General features: G+C 43.0%; 1 protein-coding gene across 1 annotated transcript; it reads left to right on the top strand.

Annotated features, from left to right (window-relative positions):
* The first annotated feature begins 544 nt into the window (after window positions 1-544).
* LOC116300987 (calcium/calmodulin-dependent protein kinase type II delta chain) lies at window positions 545-21,697 on the top strand. The gene is made up of 7 exons (XM_089034494.1): window positions 545-852; window positions 1,560-1,775; window positions 2,394-2,493; window positions 2,866-2,996; window positions 19,143-19,274; window positions 20,111-20,292; window positions 20,926-21,697. Exons 1-7 carry the CDS (start codon window positions 688-690, stop codon window positions 21,245-21,247), a joined length of 1,248 nt encoding a protein of 415 aa, XP_088890620.1. The 5' UTR covers window positions 545-687; the 3' UTR covers window positions 21,248-21,697.
* Window positions 21,698-22,703: the final 1,006 nt, after the last annotated feature.

Genomic DNA, 22,703 nt, shown 5'->3' on the forward strand with positions numbered 1-22,703 from the left:
ACAACAACCTGACAACAGTATCTGGCCAAAACGTTTCGATATTTTACTCTTAAAACTTCATTGCCTGGAGGGAATCTTATTTTTTAACCAAACTCGCCTATCTTTTATTGCTTTAAAATTTGGCCCTTTTTACAACAAGTACAAAACACTTTAAGCAACACCTTTTGTTTGCTGTAAAGATCAATTAGCTTTTGGAATTTTCCATTATGAGTAAAACGAGCAGCGGCAAAACCTCTAGAAACTTCGACAAAAGGCCCGTCATTTATTGAACCGCCTTTGTCAAACACATTCAACTCAATTTAAGTATTCAATTAGTTTTCAATCAAAAAATTATTCATCTTTATTATTGACTAATACGTTTCTTCACATTAGTCCCTGTGTCAAGTTTCTTGACATCAAACGAAAGGAATGCGTATTCAATTTTACCAAAGTTGACATTTCCGTTCGGCGAAAACTGTTGCTAGTAGTTTGTACACAATATTTGAAAAGACAATGTCAATTCTAATGATGACGAACAGCTCAAAGTAAATAAAAGTACGCTAATTAGCAGATTGACTTTCAAATTTGACGGCCCTGAAATACTTCTTGATTGAGAATGCTTTATTACCGCTGAAAAGCTCGTCTAGTTTCTCAATCCCACCTCGTAAAATTACTTCACAAGTTGATGTTTTTGAGCGGCAAGACGATATGAAGTTTGAAGATGCGTACGAAGTCACAGAGTTTATTGGTAAAGGTTCGTTTGGGGAAGTTAAGAAGTGTGTTCACTTGAAAACACACGAGTTATTTGCGGTAAAAGAAATTGTTGTAACCAACGGTAAAGACGATCGAGAAAAGGCTGTGCAAGAAGCTGAGGTAATCTTTAGTTCCTTTGCCGTACTTTACCTTCACTTATTAACTGGCAATCAAACAGGTTCATATTTACAACCAAAACTTAACCAAACTAACTGTAAAGAATAATGATTTTGGGGCAAATATCAAAGTAGCAGTTAGAGCATCAAAATATATCAATTTAATGATAAGAGTTTTACAAGAAATGCTGCATTTCATATGAAGTGCCGGTGTACTGACCGCATGTTTCAAAGACGGATGACTCATGTAACTCTGGTCAATATTTACTGTATTCGCGATTTGTAAATCAAGAATTTTACATACGTTGTTTAGTTCTTATGTAAAGGATTAGTTTGTGTAGGGACACAGGAAGCCCATCCAAGCAATATTTCAAAGTTACCCTTGATCACGACAAGTCTTGAGTAGTCATTGCGCTCTGAATCGTGAGTAGTTCATTGTTATGTTCAAAATGATTGCTGTCATTGGTTTGGCATGAATCGCATCCAATGTGGATGTTTACTGCCGTTTCTAGTCAGTGTCAAAGATTTTTCTACGACGTCTTAAATCTCAATTTCCTTCCAATCGTAAAATAAAAATCAAATCGGTAAACTACGAACGAACACCTGCTACAAACACCTATAAATTACGTCTTACCATCATCAAAATAACCGTTTACTCCCGCTGATTGTCAGTAAAATACTGACTCGACATGTTGGCCCTTACCTCGACAGATCTGCGGGTGCCTCGACCATCCAAGCATAGTGAAGTTAGAAGAGGTTTTCTACACTGATACATCAGTTCTCATGGTACTAGAGTACCTTCCAGGTGGAGACCTGTTTGATGGTATTGTGTCCAGGAAACACTACAGTGAGAAGGACGCATGCGCGTGTATTCGGCAGGTTTTGAAGGCTCTGAAATATTTATCAGAGAAGGGAATCATTCACAGGGTAAGCACAAAGCCTCACAGAGAAACTTTTGGTTATACGTTATTCCTTTATTAGCTTCAACACTGTTAAGACTATAAAAAAGAAAGGCTATTGTGGTGTACTGTAAGGTATGGTGTTGTGATTTGTTGTGTTCAAGTGTTATGTTCTGTTCTGTTGTGTTTTGATGCGCTTGTGTAGTTGCGTTGTGTTTTGTCGTGTTCTTGTGTCGTGTTATGAAATGTTATGTTAATGTGTGGTGATGCGTTGTGTCGTGTTGTTCTGTAAGACCTGTTTCCTTCTTCAAGGGCAGACCGGCCAAAAAAGCGTAGTACTGAGCTATTCAAAGGGGTCCAACCTGTGGATCCTTTAAATTAAAAAAAAAGCAAAATCGACCCTTTTTTCATGTTTGCGCAGTCATCCAAACTTAGAGAGACTTGACTGGCCTTGCATCCAGAATAGATGTTTTGAGATGAGGGTCAGCAAAAAACGAGATATTTTCCTCTGTGACATAAAAATTACAATTGCTGCGCCGTATCGAGGAATCTGTCTCTAGAACTCGTCTCGAGATACCGTTGCACACAAGTTCCAGACACCAGTTTTATCGCGCAGCAAAACTCACAGACTTGTCTCTTTTTCCAGGATTTAAAACCTGAAAACTTGCTATTGTCAGAGAGATCGTGCGAGGAAAAACCGCCGGTGATTAAGCTAACAGACTTTGGAATAGCGAAGCTTATGAAAGGTGAGTTAGACTATGAAGGGCTCTCAGTATGAGATATTCTATTGTTTGAGAATCATACAAGTAAAGCTATCGGGTCGATACAATGCTTGTTGTCTCATGCATTAATAGCATCTCATTTGCATGCATCCAATGCTATTGCATTGTTGGTAAACCGTATGAAAGACCTACGTTTCCGTTTTGACCTCGTTATATCATTTATCTCGTCTGGCCCCTAATGCATGAAAATCCCTGTATCGCCTTTGTGGCCGTACGACTTTAGAAATAGTTTCTGGACATGTCGTTTTCGTGAGACCAATTCAGTGTTAGCGTTTGTGGTAATAATAAGACAATGAGTTTGATGCAATTAATTTGTCAATATTTTGATTACGACAGATGGTGTGCGTACTATCTCCTGTCGTGGTAGCGGTTCTCCTATGTATCTTGCCCCTGAGACCATCTTGGAGAGTTCCATAGACTCCGCAGTGGATATGTGGGCGTGTGGGGTTATTCTCTACTTACTACTGGTAACCTAACTAGTATTCAACTATGTTTTTTAATGCCATAAGATTCAATGTTAAAGCCGTTATCTTTCTTCCATAAACAACTCGTGTGACGCATTTCTTGGTCCAATTCAGCGGCAAGAATGTGTCCCGCAATAGACCTCTTTACCTTGGGCGTAATATTTTTCAATTTGGACCACGTGTCATTCTCTTGAGTATTATTTATTTAATTAAGTTTTGCGCGAGCAAAAACACGTGAATATGGGAATATGGATACAACTTAGACAAAAAATCTTATTCTCAATTGAATGACACGTGGTTTGAAATGGGTAAACATTGCGCCTATAATTATAATTATTATTATTATTATACAACATTATTATTAAATATTATTATATATGATAGTTAATGTTTCAGGAGCAATCAAATTGTTTAACCGGAACGATTAGTACTTCGCAGAGCCATGACAATTAATTTAAGCACTATTTCAGTTTATAAAATATTTGAAATATTTTAATTCGCTGGCTACCGCGCAAAATCATTTATTTAACAAATAAAACAGCTTCACACTTCTTAAGTACTTATGGCGCTTTCTAAGTGCTTTATTACTGAATGGAGCACGGAAAAAGCTGTTTTATCCGTTTCATTATATAGTTAGTATTTTTGTTTCGGTATTGAATTTGTTTACACAAAAAGAAAGATGGTCGCAGGATCTAGCAGCACTTCGCGCGCGCGGATGGCGTCAGCACTGCTCCGTTCACTAATAGTAGTATAGGGGATGGGGGTTCCAGCGCAACGACCACCGGAGGATTACCCGTCTAAAGTACCCCCCTCGATTCGTACCGCTATTACCCGCATCCCGTGTTTATGTAAAATATGTTAGTCTATATATGGAGTGCGAAGATTGTAAAGAGTTTGCTTATGATTTCTGTGTAAAGTGCTTGAAACCCAAGTTTGTTACCCCACCACCAAATAAGTATGTTTGTTGTGACAAGAAAATGCAAATAGAAGACGACACGTCAGCACAGTGTTACGAATGTGGTAAGAATATTCGTAATGCCGTACCAAATGCTACCAAAGAGCAATATTACGCCAATGGAGGTCGTAAGAAGACCCCATACAAAAGAATAAAATACTTCCGAGACTGGATGAGTCATATCCAAGGTCTTCGGCCGGTATATTTAGACAACGAAGTAAAGAAGAAAATCATAGACCACTTAGAAGAGCCAACCCCGCAAAGCTTAAGGAAGACATTGAAAAAATTAAAACTAGGGAAATATTACAAAGCTATTCCCTATCTTTTGTCTGAAATTACCGGTAAGTCTATGTTTTGTCGGCTGGATAAGGATATTCCTTATTACCCTGACGTAATCTATGAAATATTTTACAAAATTGACCCCAACCACCCCCTGTTAGGATGGATTCCAAGAAGATAGTGAACGATTACGTCATATGTTTTCAGCCAATCAAAACCTTCACAATTTTCTTTCACATTTGTGAAAACGTTTCACATTTGTGAAATAGATTTGTGAAACTAATTTGCATATGAACCAGACAGCCGGCGTTCAATATGTAAATAGAATCCCGTCACGCTCTTTTCGAAGCAGATGTTCAATGAGCGAGCTTTCTTCGAAGCTCTTCTTTTGCCTCCTGGTAGATCTTTTTGCGAGATTCCTCGGAAAGATCTTTTACGACTGTTTTTTTATTCCTTATGTCCGACTTTAATTTCTCGTATTTGTCTTCTTCGGCCAGAATAAGCGAGAATTCTACGTCGTCTATCTTTCTGTCACGCAAAGCCTTTGAGACAAGGTCAGTAATTGTATTTACTTTAGCCCTTGACAGAGCTATTGTCGTGTCGTGTTTTGATATTTTGCTTGACAACTGTTTCATAATGCCCGTAGCAACAGCCGAAATAATACCACAGGCTGCCCCAACGCTGGCCAAAGGAACGCCAACGACTATTCCGGGTCCAGTAAGCGAAGTAGCAACGCCGGAGCCCGTTAACACAACAGATATGGACCCTGAAGTTATCGAAATCTTATGTAGCGTACTCCGGGCTCTGACGTACTTTTTTCTAACTTTTTCATAGTGTTTTGTCTGCCCTTCCAAGTAAGCCAGGATTAAGTTCGCTTTATTCAGACGAAAGTTTTCAGCGTTTAATTCGTTAGGTTCCTTAGGAAGTTCAGGATAAAGTGGAGGCGCTGATGGTATAACATCCATTATATATACTAATGTACGACGCTTTTGGGAATGATATTGAGGAGCAGCCACATCACGACAACCGGGATTACTGGAATTGGAGAGCATTTAGGAAGATGTTTCCACATGCAGACCCCAGTAAGTTCGAAAGAAGACCCGATGGTATTTACTATAACGGCTCTAGGATGTACAGCAACGAGGATTTGAAGCCTACGCTGGTTAATCAAATAGACGATCAACTGAAGCATTCGCCAATGCATAAGCCAACGCCAGCGCCAACGCATGTTGAACCCAGTTGGTCAAAGGAATTATTGCTTGGTACCAGTACTTATCCGATACCCGCAGTTTCATTTGATAAACACCCAAGCTTGGACCTAACGCTGAACATGCGGATTTCTAACAAGCATTCCTTTCCGTTAAAGGTGCGGGATATCTTCAAAGACGTACCCATTATTCATACCACCGCTAAGGAATCTCATGAATGGTTAAGTGGTCCTAACATGCGTTATTGGCCGCAGCAACTAAACTTTGCAGTTTGGTGTGCCACTAGCGGCTGTGGTGTAAGCGCAAGCTTGATGAAGAATTCAATATTTATGTTTCATTTTCACTTCACGGTTAGAAGAATACTGCATGAAATGGGTGTTATTGCGCTGCCGGGAGATGCCACGTTTTATCCAAGAGATAATAAATACAGCGTGCCGGCTTATGACAGACTTTGTAAGGAGTTTGACGTTGTAGGGAAGGATTTCCGATGCACTGCCGGCGCTAACAATGGTCTGGGGCATATTTGGGCTTATTGGGGGATTGGTGGACACGAGCTAAGTGATAAGGAAGTTCATGCGTTGAATCTACGATGGAACACTGGGTATCACAAAGAAACTCACGACAGTAGCACCTTCTTTGAACCAAACGCTAAGACCACTAAGGAAGTTAGAGACGGACCTTTGTTCAAAGACGAGGGCGGTAAGTATGCAGGGGCTAATCCACTGATTATCAAAATTACCAACGACGAGCAAACAAAGCAATATCTTAATTTCATACCCCCAGAAGGTAAAGGACTAACCAAAGCCGGCCTTGCCCGTTTAAACCGCAGCATAGAAGCTTACGTGTATTCTATCCTTGGAGCTCAGGTAAACACCCGATCCAGCATAATCGGAAATACTGGCGCCGCAGAAGAAACGCGAGCCGAAGCCTTGATCTTATTTGAAAGTTCAATCTTGGAGGGCGACATTAGCAAGGGCGTACAGCGTTACCAACTAGCCATACAAAATTCTAAGGCCCGACTGGACTATGCAGTAGCCCCGGGTTGTTGGTTAATGCCTAGTAATTTATCTATAAATACTGGTTCTGTAGTAGGATACAACAACAAACTGCAGCGAGCTACTAAGGATATGAAGTTTGGGGTGAACGACGTGAACTCTGACACTCTTAGGAACATTCCTCACTTCGTAGAGAAGCCAAAAAAGTCACACGAAACGAAGCTACCCACAGTTAAGAAACCATCAAAGAAGGTCCTACCTGCGATACCTGAGGAATATGACCATAACTTATTAAAAGCCGGTCTAGCAGCTGCAAGCATTGGTCTGAGCTATTATATATGGCGATGAACAACCCCTACGTAGCTGGAGTAGATTGTGTCTATACGACTTACACAGGCGAGAAAAAATACAACCAGGCATCTTGGGTTGATGTCACGGGGATGTCCGTGGATCTGAACTACTCAGGAAAGAAGTTAATCCTTTGTAGTATTTGCATTGGTACGAGCGGCCATGCCAACGTGGGCTTCAGGTTCCTGGATGACAACGGTATACTACAGCCTATGCGTACGAAGACAAACAACAGAGAGCCTGTGCATTTTTCCACAGAGCCGCCAACGAATAGCGCTGAGAATCTTACGACTTGGACTTTTCACATGGTTGCCGATTGCCATGGGAAGGTAAAGCTGCAAATACGCGTAGACGACAGTGGAAGCGTTTGCATGAATAGCACGGAGGATCAAAGGAATAAGGATTATAACCACATGACCATAAGCACTCTTACGGTGCTTAGCCTTTAGAAGCAAATTTATTTACTGAAATATATGAATCCACATTGGAAGGAAACTCATTACGTTTATTTATTAGAGGATAAAGCATATGCAGACCCCGTTTGGTCTGATATTGGGATGTGGGTCGAAGTTGGAGGCCTCGCGCTAATTGTTTGTAGCATTAACATTACTGCGGCGCGGGCTGGAGTCATAGGGTTTAGGTTGGTTGACGAGAACGATAAGCCTCTAGTTCCTTATAGGGCGTCGACTAATAATCGGAGACCTACCCATTTCACGGTGCAGCCATATCCATTTAGCGCTGAGGCGTTTTATACGGTCACGTTTCACATGGTGGTTAATTGTAAGCATGCTAAGTTACAGGTTTACCCCGATGGTGGAAGTAGTGATGGAAAAAGAAATGGTATGGTTGGTATAAATAGTACGCACCAGACCACCAGCGAAAACGATGATGAGGCCTGGAATCATAAGACCATTAGCACCATGAGCGTCTTACCTTTAGTACGGAATTACCAAGGCGGCGCGAATACTATCTTTACTTACCCCAAGTCGAGGATGCCTCGGACGCCCGACGACGATAAGCCCGATGTAATACACAAGGATAAGATTAACTCTTCATCTTCTTCAGGAGTACCACTCCAATAGCTACTACGAGGATCCAAATGTTGTTACCCACGAACTTCAACAGTTCTCCGCCGGCCCTAAGTGCCAAGGAAACAACCGAACCCAGCAGCCCAGGGAGACCGGCTGCCATCTTTTTTCCCAAGTCCGTCAGTCCCTTACCTAATTTCTTTACGCCCGCGCCCGTAGCCTTAAGCGCGTTAAGGATAACTCCTACTACGCTCGAAATAGCGACCGCGAATGCCAGCGGAAGACCATACTTCACCAGAGCTCTTTTTACCTTTTCCTTGGTGGTAAGTCCCAATTCTCTTTCCAGGTTGTCCTTTTGCGCTTGTAATTCCGCAACTCTCTCCTGAAGGGTTTCTGATTCCCTTTGGGCCGCCTCCCTTTCCTCTTCGGGACGAGTCTGGTCGTTGATTATTTCCTGCTGCCGCTCTATTTGCCCCTCCAGGGCCTCAATGGCCTGATCTCTTTGCCGGATTTGTTCTTCCTTAGTGTTAATTTCGGCAACCAACTGCCGCCGCTCCTCCAAAGAGCCGGTTATGGTGATATGCAAGTTTTTGGCTTCTTCCTTGCTCATATCCAGGTCTTTTAGAGAAAGATTGAAGGCGTGTCGGGCTTGGTCTCTTTCGTCTAAAGCCGTTTCAGCTTCTCGCCTGAATTGCAGTATGACCTCGTTCTTGCCCTTGATTTCTTTCTTGTGAGCATCGGTTAGCTGCCGTATTTGTTTTTCGTAATTTGCTTCCTTTTCCTTCAACGTTTCTTGTAGTTCCTCGGCGTGTTTTTCTAGTGCGACCCTTTCATTCAGGGCTCCCAACCTTTCTAACGCACTTCTGGTAGCTAGTTGAAAGCCTCTTAATCTTGCCACGTTAACCTTGACCGAGCCATTTTCGTCAAAGAGGACTTGTGGTTTGGTCCAACGGTTTTTGTCGGGATATCTCATGTCTTGAACGCTTATGAGGACTTCGTTTCCGCGTTCTGTGAGCCTTACGTCGTCGGCCTCGAAGTGGGAATAGCGCTGCGTTAGCTCTTGCGTTGCCCACTCTACGGTTTCCCGCGCGGTTGCTCCCTGCTCACCCATGTTTCGAAGTTCTATGTACTCGGGGGCGGACTTACCCGGGTTCTTTTCGTGCCACATGCGATTCAAGACCTCCTTGAAGCTTTTCCACCTACTACCGTACGTGTTTTCTAGAGCCATGTCGTAGATTAGGGGGTCGGTTTCCGCGCCTTTAGTCCATGCGTCGTATTCTTCGTCGTTAATGTCGACTTGACCTTCTTCGGTAAGGGGATCGAAATCCGTTCCTTCTACTTCCATTATATATGATAAGCTCAAAGTTAAACCCCAACGTATTACCTAAGCAGGTTGGCGGACTGAAAGCAGAACGCACCTTTCACCGGGTCACCTTTACGCCTTCTAGCGCAAAGCCAGGGGAAACGCTGTACGTAGGCGTGCCCCGCCTAATGGATAACCTAGTGTTGGTTCCTGGCACCCTAGCGCTAAGGTTTAACCTAGCAATACAGCCAGATACCGCAGACGCGCGTTACGTCGTCAATAATGCGGGTAGAAACCTCGTTTCCAAAATGCGTGTAAAGTTCGCCGGGGAATCCTTGCTGGACTTAAACAGGTATGATTTGTATACCACGTACAAAGACTTATGGTTGACTGCATTTGACCGCGCGCAAAGGATAGAGCAGGGAATCGCCAGTGATGCCATACGCAAGGTAAGAAGCGCAACCTCTGGCGCATCAGGAGAAGACGAAATAAAGACGGCTTATGGTACTAAGCATGTAGTTCCATTAGATTTCGAAGTTATCACGAACCACGGTGCATACTACCCAAGGCAGCTAAGCGAATTGCAGTTCGAAGTAACCCTAGCAGACACTACAAACATCCTGCAGGGAAAGGACGTAAGTTCCTCAGCCGTGGATCCTTATTTCATAAAGAACTTGGAGCTGCAGTACGAAACGGTATACAGCGAAGATTTAGCACGTAGCGCTGGCATGGAATACAGCGCCGGGAAGGCTTTCCTTTACGATCACGTCGTGATGTACAAGACGTTCAGCTTTACGAACAACGTCGAAGAGGTCATCAACCAAAGCATTAACCTTCCCAGACGCAGCCTCACAGGGGTAATGTTACTGTTTGCAAAAACATACACGGCAGGATTGCGTGACTCTGAGGCATTCTTTAATCCTAACATCACTAACGTAGGCGTTAGCATTAACGGAGTGCCTAATAAGGTTTACTCACAAGGGATAAAGCCCGAGGACAGCAAGGTAATGGTCTAAGGGCTTGGGTCCGTCGTACAGGCAACACCAAATATGTTGACCGCTACGTAGACAGCCACATCGGTCGCAAATGCCGTCCCAGTGTTCCCTGTCTTCCCATCTCACGCCCTCGACGTCGTCAAAGCATACGAAGGTCTGGTCTATTTCCTTCTTACGTCGCGTGAGCGCCCGGGAGGTTTCGTGGGGACAACAACGTTCGGCTAAGTCTCCGTGGGTTTCACAGACGACATCTTCGAGGTGGTAACGACGACAGCGGTATTTATGCCAGTTCTCCTCGAAGTGAGGTTCATCGCAACGGAGACAACGGTCTTTGAGGCAGACTCTGTTCTCGCGGTGATATCGTAGGGCCTGTACAGTGGACAGTTCCTTACCGCAGTCACCGCAAAGGGTACTTACGGTCTTCTGACAGACTTTCTTGGAAAGATGGTATTGCAGTCGCTGCTTGCTACTAAAAGCTCTATCACATTGCACGCACTTCATTATATATACCTTATTTTTTATTGTTAAATTGTTAAAACCAGCAAAAGATAATGATGTAGGTCTTATCCTTTATTGTTAAATTGTTAAAGTAAGATCATCGACATCATCTTAACCATTCTTTGATATCATCTGTGGTAATTTAACAAAATAACGATAAAAAATAGACCCTTACTTGAGACCTCTTTGCAGTATTTAACAAAATAACAATAAGAAAGAAGACCTATGCTAATTCCTCTTGCTGGGGCTTAGTAAGATCTTCTTTGCGACCTCTTACTCTTCCAAGTCTCCTCCTCGAACGTCGTCTAAAGTCCTTTGTGCTTTAGTATCCGCGGGACACCAATGTCCAACGAAGTCTTCTTCAGAGAATACCTTATTACAGTGACGGCAGCTGTGTTTCTTACGAGGCTTTGGCGTTGGAGGGGTAACGACAATGCAGTCAGCAGGTAGTTCAGATGTAATGCAGTCCATATATATATTCACAGAGGGTATCGCATGAAGTCCTTAAGGGAATCCCTAGCCCAACCTATCATTGTCCAGAGCGCAGCAAGCCTCTCTGTGCGCTTCAGATTGCACATTTCTTCGTGTAGCTCTTGCACGCGCTCCCGTAATCGATCGATCTCTTCTCTTTGCATCTTAATGGTATCTAATTTATCTTGCATGTAGGCGATGGTCTTTTCCAGAGGCTCCATTATATATAAATGGATCCAAACCATATTCCTTGCAATGCTCTTATCGTAGGACCCACCGGCTGCGGAAAGACCCAGTTCGTCGTGGAGCAGCTATTAGGACCCTTTAGATACCGCTTCGACTACATCGTGCTATTATGCCCCACCTACGTGAACAACCGCACCTGGACTGGTATAGGCGCGAACGATGACGACTTCTTTGTGGACATCTTAGACCCTAATGAGTTATCCGGTCATTTGAAGTTCTGGCACAAGCAATTCCCTAAAGATACACAGACGCTCCTCATATTGGATGACATTGCCTGTGGGGACGACGTAAAAAGGCGCACCTCCGAATTAGTGAAGCTCGCCTTTAGCGGCAGACATGACAACATTAGCGTTTGGTTGCTTTCCCAGCAGCTTACCAGCGTCTCTAAGCCCTTTAGGGAAAACATAGGCTCTCTCGTAGTATTTTATACTCCGAGCAAGTCTGACCTGGAAACCATCTTAAGCGACTACGGCGGTGAGATAAGCAAGGAACAGCTGCACGAATACATGCGGCATTTAAAAACGCACCAACATTCCAAGATGATCTTCTCTTTGAGGTTTCCGTATGACGTTAACATATATGGACATTGAGCAGCTCTTAGATGAAGTCCCCACGCAGCTAGATGAAAGTAACCTCAAGGAACAACTTAACATTCTTGTGTCTTCTGGGAAGTGCAAAGAAATGATAGGTAAGGAACTTACCCATGAGCAGGTTAATAAGTTGTCAGAAGAGGAGGTTAAGAAGTTCCATAAGAGGTACGAGGCTGCCCTCGCAAGTAAGACCACGGACGCCGTAGCAGACTCCGCTATCCGACTTGCCACTAAATTGCTTGGACTTGCGCTGCCCATAGACGACGTGGAGCAACTACAGAAGGACATAAGAGATGACTATGTCATATCCCAAGAACTTAAGATAACCTGTGGGTGGTTGTCTTTGAAGTGCGGTAAGTTAATGGCGGTCGCCTCTGCGGCACTTCACGTAGCTCAGCACGTCGACTTGAAGGAGGTACTAGGTTCCTTTGGAACATCTTGGAAGGACTTCAAGAAGGACAGAGAAGTCGAAAAGGTCTTCCAGGCAGCACTTGCTGAGGTACCTGATCAAGTCGCCTCAAGTACTTAGTCAAGTCGTTGTCAAGTCACCTCAAGTACTTAGTCAAGTCGTTGTCAAGTCACCTCAAGTACTTAGTCAAGTCGTTGTCAAGTCACCTCAAGTACTTAGTCAAGTCGTTGTCAAGTCATTGTCAAGTCGTCATCAAGTAACTTGTCAAGTCCTTCAAGTCCCTTAATATAAGATGAGTGGCACCGAAGAACAACCAGAAAAGTCTCCCGTAGAAGATACCAAGATTACCAAGGCTAAATCTCCAGGCAGAGTCGCTGCCGGAAAGAAGCTCGCGGAGATGAATAAAAAGAACAAAGCCAAAAAAGAAGAAAAGGTGGAGGAAGAGGAATCCTTCATTAATCCTGGGTACGTCATTGGCGCGTTAGGAGTTGCTATAGCAGCAGGCAGCCTTTACTTACAATGGTGGGCTACGAAAAAGGTAGAACCACCAACATATCACACACCTGTGGAACCAGCTGTTAGAAAAAGTAAGATCCCTGAAATGGAGTAGATTTATCACCCGTGGCGACCTAGATTTTCCTTCTCGCTTTGTAATATAATGTCGACCGCGTTGTTGAAAACTGTTGAAGAAGCAGCTATCATTACTTCTATTGTTGCGGGTATTGGTTGGGTAGGTAAGAAAGTGCTCAAAGAAGACTTTACTGAAGACCCAAGCAAGAGCTTCGCTAATTTTGCTAAGATGACCGCTGCCGTTGGCGGGGCTATCATGGTAAAGGATTACCTACGGAAGGAAAAGTACCTACCTAATGTATAATGGTTAGCTTAGTCGCAGGTGGAGTCATTGCAGCTTTAGCATTTACAGGGGCTAATTATGGTGGTCAATATTTGGATAGATTAGTCAGAGGTGATCGCAGCGGAAATTTAGCCGCCGAAAGGAAGAGACACGACTTAGCGCTGGAGAAATATCAGCGAGACGTGGCAGCTTGGAATGAAAAAAGACAAGCTTACAGGGATTGGTTGGATAAGAACTACCAAGACAAAATGCAGGCGGATAAGAACTTCGAAAACACAGACTACGCCTTTAAACTTTATGCGCAAGCACACCCCGCGGCATTAACGGGGTTAAGAAAGCCTCAGTTCAAGAATTACTACCAGCCTTCTAAGAAACAAAAAGACAATGAGTTGGTCTTTGTAGGAGTCGCAGGGCTGGCAGGAGGCGTGGCCTTGGCGTATCTGCTCTAACGAAGGGGACTTGTCCCCTGTAATATATGATCGTCTTTTTGGAAAGCGACAAGAATAACTTTACCACTTATCTGAATCCCCCCATCAAAGCCTGTAAGGTTCGGTTGGTTAGTTGCTCTTTGTATAATTCTTGGTATAATTTAATTAATGGCTTTGTCATCGGAACTTCCGGCACCAAACCAAAAATACCAGATTCCCATTACACCCCAATAACTCTGGCTAAGGAGCTAGCGAAGCATGGATACACTCTTACCACAGGATTACCCCATGAAATGAAATTCAAGAAAAATAGTGGAAGCGCTAATTTAAAGGACAGTTCATTGGTAGAACTCCTGGGCCTTACTAGTACCACGATAAATAGCGGCAGTACATATGATGTAAAATGGAAAGTCGCATCCTCTTACGAAGTCTATTGCGACTTGGTTCATAGTTACAACAATGGAGAAAAGTCTTCTCTTATGTCCAAGTTTCTGCCCCAAGGTAATCCATTTGACCCAGTGGAATACACTCCCATTTCTTTGAGCTATGACTTGTCTAATTTGGTAGAAAGCATAAACATCACCATTAAAGTGGACGGAAAGACGGTGGATTTTAACGGACGTAAGATCAATCTTGTCTTGGAATTCATATAATGGGCCGCGTAGAGGACAAACTTAAAAGGATTTACTATGGGCCTGAAGGCTATTGGAAAGGAGCGTCGGCCATCAAGAAACTCGCGACCGCGGCCAGGGTATCAGATGAAACGGCTAAGAACTGGCTAAGAAAACAAACCCTCTGGCAGGTTTATCTTCCCGTGCCCAAGTACATTCCCAGGCCCAGCTTTACCGTAAATACCCCCAATGAAGTTCATCAGGCGGATTTGCTTTTCTTGCCGCACGACAAGGTGAGAAAGAAGACCTATAGATACGCTTTGACCGTAGTCGATATCGCAAGCAGATACAAGGACGCCGAACCCATAACCAGCAAGGATTCTGGGGAAGTCGCAGAAGCCCTAGGTAGGATTTATAAGCGCGTCTTGAAATGGCCTAAGCTGCTGCAAGTGGATGCGGGGACGGAGTTTATGGGCGTGGTTACCAAGACCCTGAAAGACCACGACACTAAGATTAGAAGAGCTAAAGCAGAGTACCACAGGGGTCAGAGCATCGTCGAAAGATTCAATAAGACCTTGGCCGAGCGTCTCTTTGGGTACCAGTATTGGAAAGAGCTGGAAGATCCCTCCAAACGCAACAGGGAATGGACTCAGAGGCTCCCCCAGGTCGTCGCGGCTTTAAATAACGAGGCGGCCAGGGCTACGGGAATGAAACCCAAGGATGCCATAAAAAAGAAACACGTGGAACACAAGTCCTTCATCAGAAGTTCGAGGGCGGTCTTCCCCCAGGAAAAAAGATTAGGCGATGTCACGGTTCGATATCTCTATGAGTCGGGTGAATTAGAAGGAGGATCCAAAAGAGCTACGGATCCTAATTGGTCTTTGGAAACTTATCAGATCCGAAGTGCGATAGCTAAGAAGGGCCAGCCCATCTTGTATTATCTTCATGATGGTCCCACGCGTGGGTTCGTCAAAGAAGAACTGCTTATCGTGTGATGTCCGAATGCTATCGTATGCACTCCGTCATCACACATCCATCGCTTACCGTCAAATGCAGACAGTGACACCTTCTCCTGCGTGACGTTATGTATCTGATGACCATAGCTGCGCAGGCTGTTCATCTTATGCCGCTGTTCCTTGCGTGTTCGTAATACGTTGAGGTAGGACTCGTGCGTAATGTCCTTCTTAACCACGTACTTTTTTACGCCTTTAGCTTTCTTTTCTACGCCGTCTAACTTTAGCACGCTGTACATCTTTGGTTTCAGACCCACGTACTCTACTATGGGTTTTCCTAACATTTCGTCTTTCATCTTCCCAATTACCTTCTTATTCTTCGCAGAGTAAAGGAAGTGCTCCTTCGGGTAACCGCTGGTGTCGTACTCGTCTATGTCGGGGAGGCAGTCTTTGTAAACGTCTTCCGTTTGCACTTCTAGAATTAGGGAGTCGGTGTCTGTGTACAGGAGGCGACAGCGGTCTCCGTACTTTGGCTTAAGCTTATCGTAGTAGAACTCGTACATAAGCAGCTTCGATAGATCCAGCACCGTAAAGCCTGTGTAAACGGGCTTGTTTAGTAAGAGGTTTGCCCTTTTCATGTGAATCACGTAGAAGTTCAGCATTTCTACGTATCTAACGAAGCCTGGCTGTGACACGTATGCTTCTGCTTCCTCTTTGGTGCTGACTATTTTTACGCTTACGCGCTTGCGGATGTTCTCCATTGTCTTTCCGAACACGCTGTTGTTCATCAGTTTGAAGAGGTTTTTCTCGAAGTCATTTTTCGCTGCGGTACGCTTTTGCGTGTTAAAGTCAATGTAGGGGCGCATCCAGGGTTCCTGCGTGAATTTTAGGACTCTGTGGATCTTCTCTACGCGCATTCCGTGTCGCACGTAGAACTGCAGGTTGCGGTAATGTACCACATACTTCTTCTTATCCATCAGGTTCATAGTTAGTTTCCTGTACGGTTTGTAACCAGGGCACATTTGCTTTTGCAGCGGACTTAGCTGCTTAAATGGTATCTCTATCGCTTCTGGTGCTAAGGGGAACTCATTGTGTTCGTCGTGCAGGCGCTCTGGGTACTCCAGATCCACTTCTAAGACGTAACCTGCATGTAGAAGTCTATCGGCTTCACTGGATCCCATTCGAAGTCTCTCACAGGTAGGTACTGTGACATTGCCCAACCATAAAGGTTATTCGCATCCAGGTAGTAAATGTATGTGGTTGGTTTCTCTGGGTCGTGCTCTACTAAGGGGTTGTTTGCGCGGGCGTAACGTCGGCTGGGTCCGCATACGCCGCCACGAATACCGTCTTCCATAAACCGATACATGTCGTACTCCGTTAGGAGATCCAACTGCGCATTTGTCTTCTTTAACAAAGCACTCCAGCTGAGCCCAGGAGCCGTGTAGAAGTTCGCTGGATCCAACCCGTAGTATTCCATTGCCATCTTTCGAAAGCTTTGGAAAACATCTGCGAGCAGCACTACGTCTGAACGTAGGTAGATGTCGTGGTATTCTCCCATATTCTCACAGGAGTACTTTTCCCACACATCTAACGCATGCTGGTACTCTTCGTCCTTTATACCAGACTCGTTTAGGGTGCTGTAGAAGCGATCTTTGGGTGGTAGGGGCTCTTCGAATCGCTCCCAGGAATCCATGTATTCGTATGGGTAGACTCCTTTCCTTTCCGCGCCATATTGACTGGAAATGGGAAAGTTGGTGTTATACTTTACGAGGTTTGCTAAGGAGTCCGCCATAAACTGCTGCGAATCTAAGAACTTTAGCTTACCCACAGTTACGGACATGTAGCGCTCTTTGTTGTTGGGTATGCATTTGACGTCGGAGCCGTCTGTTCCTTGTAGTAGCAAATGGGAGTCGTAACCGCGGAGGTTGTGAAAGAACACCGGAATCTCCATGTCTGGATTTACTTTGAAGTTTATATTGCATTTCCAATGAGCCGCTCCTCTGTATTTACCCGTGATGTGGCAGTGATCCCTAACCTTATCCACATAGAAATCCTCAACAAATGCTTTGTGGCAGTGAATGCAGTGCGTGGAGGGCTTTCCCGGCTTCTCACCTTTCTTAGCATACTTCCCGCATTTAAAATGAGCTTCTCCTAGATACTTTCCATCTTCATCCCACGCTTTCTTGGCTCGTCTTCCAAACTGAAGAAGCGTATGTTGGCAAATGTGGCATTTTTTTGCCTTGTTAAAAGCCTCCTGGTTCTCTTTGGTAAATTCCATCTTCTTTGGACGTCTTAATTGTTCTCTAATCTCCCCCTCCTCTTCTCGCAATGCTTCTAGAAACTCATTAGCTGCGTTCTTACCTCGGTAAATCACAGGAGGGTTTGCTTTACCGTCTGATCTGACTACTATGTAACCAAAGGAGCAGATCTCGTGTAATCCTACCTTATTCGTGGCGCCACGTTTCTGCTCTTCCTTAGTTATCAACGCTTCGAAGTCTGCATATATCACGTAAGGCACTTGCATCTGCTTTTGATGGTCTGCGTATGAAAGCTCTTTGTTGGTGGGCATCTGGATCCGTTGCGCCACTTCTTCGACTCCGCGGCAGATCTCATCGTGTTTCTTTAGGGCATTTAAGGATGTAAATGACAGCAAGCAGCAGTCACAGAAGTACTTTTTGCCTTTGTGCTTAGTATGTCTGTAGAATAGTCTGCTAATGTGTTTAACCCATGAGTAGTGTCCGCCGTGGTAGAATAAATGTACGCGCTCTCCTTTACTTTTTGACAGAACTAACGGTACTATCGTCTGCTCTCTGACTCCGTAAACGTTAATTGCTAGATCGTTTATTTCCTCAAATATGGGGATGTCTATCAACTGCATGGGAAATTCCACACCATCCCACTCTAAATCATCTGTGGGATACTTACTTATCCTACAGGGATCCTTCTCTGCTGGATACAGTGCAGACCTGATTGCCCACATAAAGCATCGATTGTCTTCATTTTTCACGTTTACAATAGCCTTCTTCCTTTCTACCCACGTTGGTAGCGGTACGTAACTCCCCCCTCGTATGGGTACGTACCTGGCTATACTTATCTCTATTCCTTCAACCTCCTCTACTGTCCAACCCGATCCTTCTTTCGTGTAGTTAGACAGCGACTCCATTATTGCTTCTAAGGCTTCACTGAGTGACCTATCCAGATTCGTGGATTCTAATATCACTAACGACTTTGATCGCAACATTGCTGTCGTCATTACCTCGTCTTTTGACAAACTTACTTCTACCATTATGCTCGCTTTCAGGGCTCCTAATTCTTCTATACCTTTTCGGAGAGTCCTTTTAACCTTCCTTTCTGACTGACGCCAAAACTGTCTAACGTCAATCTCACCGTTACCGGGTATTGACACCGTGCTGAAGTTGCTTTGGGATTCCATCTATATAATAGGAAATATTTTATACCTAATACCAAGCACTTTTTAGGTCGTCGTAGTCGTACTCACAGTCCTGACAATGCCAAAACAATTTAACCTTAGTCTCAAACTTCTTACCACATCCACAATCATAACTGCTCATACACTTCGTCTTCATTTTCAAATGCTTTTTCAAATCCGCTTCTTTCTTAAAAGTTCTCTTACATTCTTCGCACTCCATATATAGACTAACATATTTGCGCTGTTGCCCTCAACCACACTTGGAGTGGGTTGTTTCCGTAGGTGGATTTTTGACACGGGTCTTGCCCGTGTTGAGATTGCGCTGGAACCCCCATTCCCTATACTACTCTCGACCAATCAGTGCGCGCCTACTATCCTAACTATATAATAAAAAGCAATACACAACGGCTGCTTAAGTACAGCGACACGCGCGCGCGTTTTATATTCCCTAAATAAATTAACATAAGAAATAATATGAGACTTTAGAAGGATAATCATTACTTACTGAAGAAATCCTTGTAACCTTAGTGCTTTTTTTTCTGTGTCCAGGCTGGATATCCTCCCTTTTGGAATGAAAAAGTAGAATTTCTTCTTCTTAGTATCCTGCAGTGTAACTACACCTTCCCATCACCGTACTGGGACACCGTGTCTGAACCTGCCAAAGATCTTATCAGGAGGATGGTGAGTGAGTTTGATTGAACGAATGGTCAGTCGGTTGGTTGATCGTTGTTTTGATCGATGGAATAAAAAAAATAAAAAAATAAAATTAAGGATAAAAAATGAAAAACCACACAATTTTGTAGGGTAACTAGAATTACACAGAGCAATTTTCATCTAGGTCCTTCTAGATCGAATTAGAATCTATAAGTTGATTTTTGAGGAGGGAGGAAAACCGGAGAACCCGGAGAAAAATCCTCAAAGCACAGGAGAGAACCAACAAACAACTCTACTCACATACGACGAGTCCGAAGATCGAGGCGGGTTGCATTGGTGAGAGCGCTCTCACCGTTACGCCACTCATGCTTCCCAAGGAATGGCTGGTTGTTGGGTAGGTTAGTTGATAAACGGATTGTCTGGTAACTTGGTTGGTCGTTTGTTGAGTGACATGCTAAAGCATGATTCCCGATTGCCTCAATGATCGATCAATACGACCGGTTGGTCGGTTAATTGGTCGGTCGATGAGTTGGTTGGTAATTTGATTTGTTCAGCGGGTCTTGATAAACAGTCTATTAAGAAATTTGCCTCGCAGTCGTAAGACTGAATTACGCAAGTACCTATGATAAGTATAAATAAGAAACGAAAAATTAAACATAGACACAACAATGCAAGGGCTAATTACATATTCAATCTCTGGACGTAATGGCTTGCTTACCTTCAGTAGGTAGATAGGTTTACTAACTCCATCAGTAATGGTTTACCTTCAGTAGGTCAATAGGTTTACTAACTCCATCAGTAATGGTTTACCTTCAGTAGGTAGATAGGTTTACTAACTCCACGACTGCTTAATTTATACTCAGCTGGTTGTGGATCCCCAACAACGCATCCAAGCCGCCGAGGCTTTGAAACACGAGTGGATATGTGAACCAGACGGGATCCCAGGGTCACGACTCAACAGACGCAGTACCCTTGTTCGACTCACTGCCTTCAATGCTAGACGGAAACTGAGGGGAGTAGTGTTGGGACTTATTGCTCGAAATAGGTAAGGAACAGGTGCGCGCGGCGGGAAAAATAATGAGATCCTGAGCTCGGATTTTTTCCCCGAGAAAAATTAGCTGACAAAACATAATTTGCGAAGGTGAAAAGTTCTTAGTTTTAACTTCACAGTCAGTAGCATAATGGAAGTATAAAACCTTCATAACTTAAAGACACAACATTCAAATGAAGAAATATTTCACCATTCAACTATTCACTTTATGAAGAATCAATGCTGAAAGTATTGTGTCAGGCTTTAGGTGCATGAAGCTAAGAGTGGAGTCGTGAGCTAAACTTATTGCATTGCAGTCAAATCAGTCATAGGATTGCACGCGCATTTAGAATTGCTCCAAGACTGTAGGAGTACCGCACCCAATCAGCAGAAAAGGCAAGATTGAACTGAAATGTTTTACGAAAGTTTCTATGAAAAATAAATAAATAACTTTATTTATATTTGAGTTTTTCAGATTATTATTATGTGCAAAAAAAATAAAAATGAAAAATAAAAAATTCTACTACATCATTCGGTAGAACGAGTAGGAAGGTTATTGCTTATTCTAACGAATGCGAATGCAGTCATTAGCAAAAACAAGTTTTCAATTTATAAATATTTAAAGTAACGTTTTGACAATTTCTGTAGACTCAAGTTCAAACCGACAACCAACATGAAGCTCACGCGCAAAGATTCCTACGTCCCACACCATGATGCTGATCTGCAGAACAAAGTACGACAACTGATGGCCAACGACACATTAATGACGTCCATTGAAGAGGAAGAACGCCAAGAACAAGCAAATAAAGACTACAACGTTCGAGATATCAAACCACACCGTTCACATACCTACAGGACATCAGTACAACTAGACATCCAACCATCAAAATCTGAATTACGTTCAATTCGTTCAGAACGTCGAAGACGATCTCAAAAGCGAGCAAAAGAAAACGCGCAATCAAATAACTAGTTTTGCTTTATACCAAGTGTCAAAGTCCATTTCTTCACTCTTCTCATTGGACAAGAGTGTACCACTTGATAGTCATCGAATTTCACTGTTTCCAGGTAACCGTACTGAGCGGGTCGCCTCCTCCGCAGGCATCTCATTGGCTCTTTTTTGCTCCTTGGACTATCTGTGGCGAGAACAAAAAAGACGATCCTTCTCCTCTCTGGTTCCTAGTTCTTCTCTGCCATAAAATTTAACACAGGGATCCCAACAGAGAATATATGGGGTAGCCTGCGGAGGAGGCAGCTGTGCGGGAAACATCGCATTTATTCACTGGTGAATAACAAAACCGGAAATGATTTTATGGAAAGTGTTAGTTTTTCTAAATTTTTAAAAATCTAATAAAAAAATCGAATATATGGTTTTCTGTTTTTTTGACACTTAGTGAACAACAAGACACTTATTTGATGAGCTCAGCAAAAAAAAAAAAAATATTGAATCTCATTTTTTTTTGTCAAATTTCGAAGCTGCCTTCAATGGCTGTTAATTTAATCAACACATTTGAAAATTCTTTAGATTATTTAACAAAATAATATTCAATGCCCCAAGAATTATTTTTTTAGGTTCTAGGTTTTCAATCACATTTATAAAAAAATATTTGTAGCTATGGTAAAAAAAATTCAAGTTTTTGTTACTTTTTACTGAATTTATATAATTTGTCTTTTTAACAATATTGACCTAATTTTCTAAGATTCTTCTGTTATTTGAAGTTTTGTTATTTCTCTAGTTTTTCTCAGCGAGTGATCATAGATCAATAGTTTCAGTTCTTTCTCTTATAAACGAAGACATTTTTTTCAGAATTAAAAAATGTTATCCAAGAAAAGCATTGCCACATCTTCTACTTAGATATTAGCAAGGGCGGATCCAGCCGAAATTTTAGTGGGGGGGCTAATTGAGTTTCCTCCGTCAACACAACGGAAAACAATATAAAAAAGCATCGTTTTTTTTCTGCTGAAGGGGGGCTTCAGCCCCCCTTTACCCCCCCCTGGATCCGTCCTTGATTAGCCAATATTAATCAAATCCAACCAGTGATCTATCATCAATGCTGCGTCCTAATTGGATGAGCTAATATTAGGCTATTGATGGTTTTCATGGCAGCCATGTTGGAGGAACTTATCAAAAGAATTGCCATTGAATTCTTTTGTTATATCCTCCAACATGGCCACCGTGTCTTTTGTTATTTGATTCTCTTGGGAATGGTTGAAAACCATCAATAAGTTATAGCCTACTAGTAGCGAAAAGTACTGAAAACATCGATCAAATTTAATCCTAATTTAAAACAAAATTGTTTGCATCTATATATTTGACCAACTAAAAAGATAAATGTAAAGTACCTATATTTAACGTGGGTAGTTCCTTCAATTTTATATTCAACTATTTGCTATTAATGGAAGCCAGGGTTCACACCTTACCACCTCTC

Source organism: Actinia tenebrosa, unplaced genomic scaffold (genome assembly GCF_029948245.1).
Source record: "Actinia tenebrosa isolate PJP-AT-01 unplaced genomic scaffold, QUT_ActTen_1.0 PGA_scaffold2__45_contigs__length_23673736, whole genome shotgun sequence".
NCBI classification, from domain to species: Eukaryota; Metazoa; Cnidaria; class Anthozoa; order Actiniaria; family Actiniidae; genus Actinia; species Actinia tenebrosa.

What these genes read in the sequence shown, in the direction of transcription:
- LOC116300987 (XM_089034494.1), top strand. Translation starts at nt 688, where the DNA reads ATGAAGTTTGAAGATGCGTACGAAGTCACAGAGTTTATTGGTAAAGGT. An exon ending in TTATTCTCTACTTACTACTG is followed by an intron (nt 2,997 to 19,142) that starts GTAACCTAACTA and finishes TTCTGTGTCCAG; the next exon opens with GCTGGATATCCTCCCTTTTG. An exon ending in GGACTTATTGCTCGAAATAG is followed by an intron (nt 20,293 to 20,925) that starts GTAAGGAACAGG and finishes CAATTTCTGTAG; the next exon opens with ACTCAAGTTCAAACCGACAA.